The sequence below is a fragment of the Triticum urartu genome, chromosome 7 (genome assembly GCF_003073215.2).
Source record: "Triticum urartu cultivar G1812 chromosome 7, Tu2.1, whole genome shotgun sequence".
NCBI classification, from domain to species: Eukaryota; Viridiplantae; Streptophyta; class Magnoliopsida; order Poales; family Poaceae; genus Triticum; species Triticum urartu.
The window spans coordinates 525,199,216-525,206,048 of NC_053028.1; the positions used below are offsets into that span (position 1 = coordinate 525,199,216).

At 42.5% G+C, this 6,833-nt stretch overlaps 1 protein-coding gene across 3 annotated transcripts; it reads right to left on the bottom strand.

Moving 5' to 3' along the window:
- Nucleotides 1-566: 566 nt before the first annotated feature.
- On the bottom strand, nucleotides 567-5,556 carry LOC125521948. 3 transcript variants are annotated; one of them, XM_048687017.1, is made up of 4 exons: nucleotides 4,895-5,556; nucleotides 3,628-3,695; nucleotides 2,158-2,328; nucleotides 567-1,205 (listed from the first exon to the last, which is right to left on the bottom strand). In XM_048687017.1, exons 2-4 carry the CDS (start codon nucleotides 3,658-3,660, stop codon nucleotides 942-944), a joined length of 468 nt encoding a protein of 155 aa, XP_048542974.1. In that variant the 5' UTR covers nucleotides 3,661-3,695; nucleotides 4,895-5,556; the 3' UTR covers nucleotides 567-941. The 3 variants fall into 3 exon arrangements, 2 of the variants coding, with proteins under 2 accessions (XP_048542974.1, XP_048542975.1); XM_048687018.1 differs by lacking the exon at nucleotides 4,895-5,556 and having other exon boundaries at nucleotides 567-863; nucleotides 1,018-1,205; nucleotides 3,628-4,041; XR_007289515.1 differs by lacking the exons at nucleotides 567-1,205; nucleotides 2,158-2,328 and adding an exon at nucleotides 2,452-2,853 and having other exon boundaries at nucleotides 4,895-5,549.
- Between the last annotated feature and the right edge of the window lie 1,277 nt (nucleotides 5,557-6,833).

The following is a 6,833-nucleotide window of genomic DNA, read 5'->3' on the forward strand; positions in this document are numbered from 1 at the left end:
AAGAATAGAACAAAACATATGCTAGTTTTGATCCATACAAGGTTTTCTCAAATGCTTATTAAGGCATAACACAAACGCCTAGTGTACTATAGAATCGTTAAATAGGTGAACTAGAAAGCACACAAAACATGTACTTTAAAAACACAACATGATGAGCGCTGCATTGTTGAACGGCCTCATGTGGCAGAGGTGAATGGCCTGATCACTGCACAAAGATCAACACTAGTAATTTTGTACTTAAATGGCTTAAACAAGACAACAATGATCACTTGAACTGATGGGACAGTATCATGGGAACTTATAGCAATTGATCATTTGAACTAATAGCAATAGAAATTAGAAATGTGTACTGATGGGACAATATCAGGGGAACTTATAGCAATTGATCATTTGAACTAATTGCAATAGAAATTAGAAATTTGTAAACGGATACGACTTATTGGCTGAGGTAGAAACAAGAACAAGAATTACAAGAATGAACCAACCTCGATCCAAACCAAGCATCACAAGAATTAGCACTTAATGAAAGTACAAAATATTTACCATACAGAAACTGAGAAACATAGTGATGGCTCGAAATTTATATAATATTAAAAGAAAGTAACCATGTATAACCAACATGAGTATTCAACAATCACAAAGTGGTAGGGGGGACCTGCTTGAAGCTCCTTGTGTCCCAGGCTCTGATAGTTCCATCACCAGAGCAAGAGCATATCACTTGCAGCGAAGACGGAGCTGAAAAGGAAATCTCATGGATACTCCCCTTATGGCCTGTGCATTCCCCCAAATATTGTCTAGTTGCTGGAGCATAGAACTTGAGTGTGTTTGTTGACAGGGACACTACGAGCGTTGAGATCTCCTGGCTTGTCATGAGATGTATGAAATTAGATGTAACTATATATATCAAGTACTGTAACATGTATTTTTATCAACAGGTTCATTCATTTATGAGCAACGGGAAGGAAAAACTTGCTGGAAGCTAGACTGAAGCTACACCATTCTCTGTTCTTATCTGACCAAGAAGCAATCTGGAAGACGTAGTCATCGCCGAAGTTGGTCTGGATGCTGTTCTTGAGGCCCAGCCGCCTGGTCGATGAGCCCACGCCACCGGGGACCGGGGAACCGGAGGTCTCCGCCGCGAACAGGCTCACTTCTGCCTCCACCTCCATGGCCGAATCGCCCCTGTTACCAACCTCCATCGCTCCCTTGAATCAGCACACACCGCCCAGAAAGAACAATCAACATGTATGTCAATGTCCAAAAATCACACCTTCTCCCAAGAGAGGAGAAAAAGAAATTGTGGCAACGGAGTACCACAATTTTCTTGCAACGGAGTACCACAATACTAAATGGTAGCCTAACTGTAATCAAATAGAATGCCCTTGCAACCACCTAAACAAGTAAACAAACTAGCTACAAATCTCACTACCTGAACCCACACCGTCAACTCATCTCTAATCTATCATCAACTCATAGTTTTAGAGAAAAAAATGAGTGAACTATACACATGAAGCCTCTGCCACATGAAGCCTCTATCAAATGAAATATACAAAATACTGGCAAAACTTCACACTTTTGCACGAAGGGCATACTTCCGAACATGCTCGACGACACCCATTGAAATTGCGCAATTCATGGGTGGGAGCAAGCAGCAACTTTGAAGTATGCAAATTGGAAAGCTCATAAAGTAAAAAAACATGGCATCTTGTTTTTTTCCAGAAAAACAATAGGAGCGCATCTGCATAGTTATTCATCTCCATATCAATAATACTTGGCCACCAAAAACCCGACAAATGTTTTTTCCTGAAAACACACAACACGTTTTTTGAATGCATCAGTACAAGCTGACATTTTCAGTTTCCAGAAGCAATCAAACTTGCTAATTAGTACTCATGTACTTACTGGGACCACATATATCCTAATATTAGTACTCATGTACTTACTGCGGCCTGCACTCAGCTCCTTGAGTGACCGGCCACAAAACAAGGAGTTGTACTGTTAAGCAGGAGGTCCTCGACCCCGTGACTCCTCCAGCAGGCTTTTGATATACCCAGAATGCATCTTCCTTAGGAAGGAAGAAACAGCAAGTTCAATGCTTTCAGGCACTAAGGATCCATGAAGTTCAAAACTAGAGGAAACTAGAGGAAAGGCTCTGACCTCCACCAAGTGCAGTAGCTGAGCCACGCTGCAGCAGGAGAGTGACAACGTGCTTGAACGGGCATTGCTGGTGGGAACCAGTGGGATCCAGGTCGCTGTTTTTGCGATGAACCGCCTGCGGAGGTAGCGTTGAATGGCCTGCGTTGGTAGCTGTGATCGGCCAGGGCGCTCCTAAAGACATGCCAACATAAAAAATATATCTTAGTGTTACAAGAGGTAATACAAGCAAAGATGCATTCCAGTTATACGAGCAAATGAAAATAAATTCAGCCATACAAGAATAATGAGTTATTGTTGTTTGTATGGCCTAAAAATAAATGAATAATCACATGTAATTTCCAGAAAGGGAAGAACATTTTGAACTCTTTCGCAAGTATATGTGATAAACATATACAACGTATCCATTGAACTGATTTTTTTTTCTCAATGAACTTTTGTCATATAGAAACTAGAATTTGTACCAATAGTTTATTTTTACCATGTCAAAAGCAAACAACATGCATATATATTGATCTGCTAGTCAACACATCAACAAGCACGACACTAAGATACAACAACAACCAGTCATGGTGCCTTGACCCGGCCTCCTTCGACCTATGATCCGACGTCGTTTAGTCATTGTCCTTTCCATTAGTGGCAATGCCCCTGAACTTGGCGTAGACTGGTAGTAGAACTTACCGGCCCTCCACATTTGCACTGAAGACATTTAAACGAAGACGAAATGAACCTCCTAGCATTTATTTTGTAAACTTTTCTCAAGGTACACATGTTTCCCTAAATTTGCAATTGGATTTTCTTCTTTCTTTTATCAGATAACTTGCACATATAGATCTTCTTTACAAAATTATATAAATCATGGCAGCATTATCATGCTGAGATGAGTTATCTAATAGATCATGGCAGCATTATCACATATTTATGAGACTACAATATCTAACCATCAAGCCTGAGCATTATCATGTGCATTGTCTTGTACTACAATATCATGTAATACTACATTTTTCATCAATTCGATATTCATCAGTACTAGTATGACTAGACAATAAGTTGAGATTAGTAGCAGCACGCGCAAGATGTACACTCCTGAAAATAAAGTGTACGAACTTTCTTAGTGACTGTAGTAGAACTTTCAAGCACATTTTTTATGTAAAATTTACTTTTTATTAACCGAAGTGAACTCTATTTTGTAGGCGAACCTTCCCTGTAGATGCACACAAACTTAATTTTGTGTTTGCACCTGGACTACCAACATGAATAAGCTATGATGACAAAAGAGTTGTATAAACTCCACAAATAACAGGAATCTTTTCTGTCAAATGAATCATACAAAATATTAACCAAAAATCATTTTGTATACACATTATCCTCATATCCCATAAGCCATTTTGTGTACAACATCATTATCAGGCATAATCACAAGCACATGTTTATGCTATAGGAAGATGGAAGCAGAGAATAAATTTGACTTACCAACGGGAAGTAGATGTACTGAAAAGCATCCATAAGATGAACTTGTGAATCTTGCTTTTTGCTGCATCCTGCAAAGAATAGGAACAAGTATGAGACTTGAGGTTTGTTCTGGGGCTGCCGGTAGAAGGCATAGTCCAGCAATGGAATACGGTAGACCTACATCATGGGAGTATGGTGCTCGAAAATTTAATCAATCACAAAATGAGATTTTCAATTAAAATCAGCATGAACTAAATGAAATCAGGAGCAAATTTATAGAATTGTTTTTTTTGTTGCAGGGAAATAGCAAGAACTTCTAGGCCTAGAGAAGTAGACGGGATCCAGGCACAGGAGCAAGAAGTGACAGCTTGCCAAAGTGTGAGGAGGGGCTCGTCCGGTGGCGAATCAAGGAGAGATTATGGGGACACGGCGAGGTCGTGATGCAGGCACCCCTAAACTGATGTGAATTTTCTTGCCAAACTGCTGTGCAATCGTGCAATGAGTGAGCTACCATATAATATAAAGTCGAGCTCTCTCTAACACACATCAAAATATTTTTTACGACTGTTTTGTATGAACTAATGACAAAATACACATTGAACTGATAATATTTTTTTTCATATAGGAAACATGTTCTTCTCCACATGAACTGATACTCTAACACACAGAGAATTGTTTCCATGCTTTTCTAAGAACCAAGGATAAAATAAATAGTGATTTTCCAGGGTCTCATTACAACCTTGCTTCCAATTCAATTAAGGATTCATGTGACACTTGCTTCCTATTTGAATCGGTACTAGTACGACTCAACAATAAGTTCAGAATTGTAGACGGCATCCTTGTCAGTACAACTCATCAGTACTATATGGATGTTACTTTTAACATTAAGAATAGTACTGATCGGTACTAATATTGTGTAAGTTGTACTGATTAGTACTGCTACTTGTCATACTGTTGAGCAGTACTGATGTAGCTAACACAGAGAATTTTCCATCTAGTGGACTTTTAACATTATATTAGAAAATGAAATCTAGAGCAATTATCTTGTTGAACCAATAAAGAAATATAGCGGAGCAACTCCAAACACATCCAGCTCCAAACACAACCCGCAATCATCAACTGAAGTTGTTCTTACTCTGACCAAGTTCAGTTTTCTTCAGAAAATGGATGAAAATTGCATCAGCTTTGCCATCAAATTTTTAGCATGTATGGGGACAGACAGGTGATGAGAGGATGGAGCTTCTAATGGTGAAGAGGAACTACGATCGAGAGGTGGCAGTAGACGTACTGGTGGAGGAGGCCGTCGATGGTGCCGCCTTGTTCACAGAGAGTCCTCCCAGGTGGCGCTCACTATCTCAAACCGGAAAAAGACCGACGGCGATGGTGCGTGAACCAGTACGACGGATGCCAAGAAGGAACCAGGACGTCGGCTACTAGATCGATGAACGGATCGAGGGTGCCCTACACGCAGCTCTTCTCGTGATCGACGATGGAGCGTGCAGGTGTACTGCCGAGAGGAACAATCTCGACCCCGCGGCTCCCCCTTGCAGCCGCAGGTGGCGCGTGTGTGGGAGGCGGCAGCTGGTGGCGCGGGATCTGGGGATGGCCGGAGACGCGCGAATTCGGGGATGGCTGGCAGTGCGCAGACCTGGGGGTGGGCGGTGGCGTACGGACCCGAGGGTGGGTGGCGGCAAGATGGAGGAAGGAGGTCACCGGTGATGCGGAAGGAGGCTGGCTGGGCGGTGCAGGACGACAACAGACGCGGTGGTGGTGGTGCGCGGGTAGGGAGGGGCGGGCGGCCGGTGGCGGCAGCGCGCGGGAAGGGAGGGGCAGCTGGCCGGTGGCAGCAGCTCGCTGGTAGGGAGGGGCGACCAGCTGATGGCGGCAGCGCGCGGGGAGGGAGGGGCAGCCGGCCGGTGGCGGCAGCGCGCGGGTAGGGTGGGGCGAGCGGCCGGCGGCGGCATCGCATTGCGTCGGGTGGGCGATATGTCCAGATTCAACCGGGGCCTATATGGAGCCGAGGGTAACAAAATATTATTGTGTTACTAGTAACACAATAGCCCTGTCCTATATATATATATATATATATATATATCTGTGTGTGTGTTTGTTTGTGTGTGCGCGCGCGTGCGCATGCATGCAAAAATGACTCAAATATAGCAAACGATATCTCAAATGCACCAGAAAATCGAACTATAGGGTAGAATCGTGATTTCTTACCGTGGAAAAAAATTGAAGGCAAAAAGATGAACTCATGTTTTCATTCAAATCAAAATATGCAGTTAGATCATGTAAATGTTTTTAAATAGCACACGGTTCACTCACGAAAGCCGTGTTCCTACTATACCATGTCCGATGCCCCCCTACCATTCGCGCGATATGAGTCTTGCGTTTTGATTGGCCAGAACCCAAACCCCATGGATCGTACGTATGCATCATTGGATTATCCTTGAATGAACGGCAACCCTCATCCCTTTCGACAACACATGCAATTCCGGTTCCGATTTTATTTATATCCAAAAATTGCACGTTAAATTCAAAAAATGTCTTAAATATAGCAAACGATACCTGAAATGCGTTAGAAAATCAAACCCGTGGTATAATGGTGATTGCGTATCGTGAAATTTTTTATGAGACCAAACAATGAAGTCACCGGCCAGTTTGAATTGACACGTCTCGTTTTGGAAACCATGATGCTTGTTGTGAGATGCTCCGGTTTGCAAGGAGCGATCATCAAAACTTGTGCCAAACTTCACCAATATTTTTCCATGGGATCATGAGAGCACGCCACGGGCACACGCCGATTTTGATGATGTCTGGACTCCATCTGAATTCCCTGTAATTAAAATACCAACTAGGCCTACGCCGGTGGCCACACATCGCAACCGAAATGTTTGAAACTTCTCCCCGTTTCTCGGACAATGGATGAAAACTCGCAAAGCGACACACAAACGATTTGTACACCTTCTTTGTTAACTAACACCCAGATGTAGTTGTAGAACGGTTTTATTTTATATGCACTAAATGCATGTTAAGTGCAAAAGATGACTTAAATATAGCAGACGAGACCTGAAATGGGCCAAAAAATCAAACCTAGGGTATATACGTGATTGTTTACCATGAAAAAAATTCGAGGCGGAACGATGTAGTCACTGACGATTAGAGTCCGAAGTGTCGCGTCTCCTTTTGGAAACTATGATACTTCTTGTGAGATGCTCCAATTTGGA

What these genes read in the sequence shown, in the direction of transcription:
- LOC125521948 (XM_048687018.1), bottom strand. Translation starts at nt 3,660, where the DNA reads ATGGATGCTTTTCAGTACATCTACTTCCCGTTG. An exon ending in AGTACATCTACTTCCCGTTG is followed by an intron (nt 2,329 to 3,627) that starts GTAAGTCAAATT and finishes GCATGTCTTTAG; the next exon opens with GAGCGCCCTGGCCGATCACA. An exon ending in AGCTACTGCACTTGGTGGAG is followed by an intron (nt 1,206 to 2,157) that starts GTCAGAGCCTTT and finishes TGCTGATTCAAG; the next exon opens with GGAGCGATGGAGGTTGGTAA.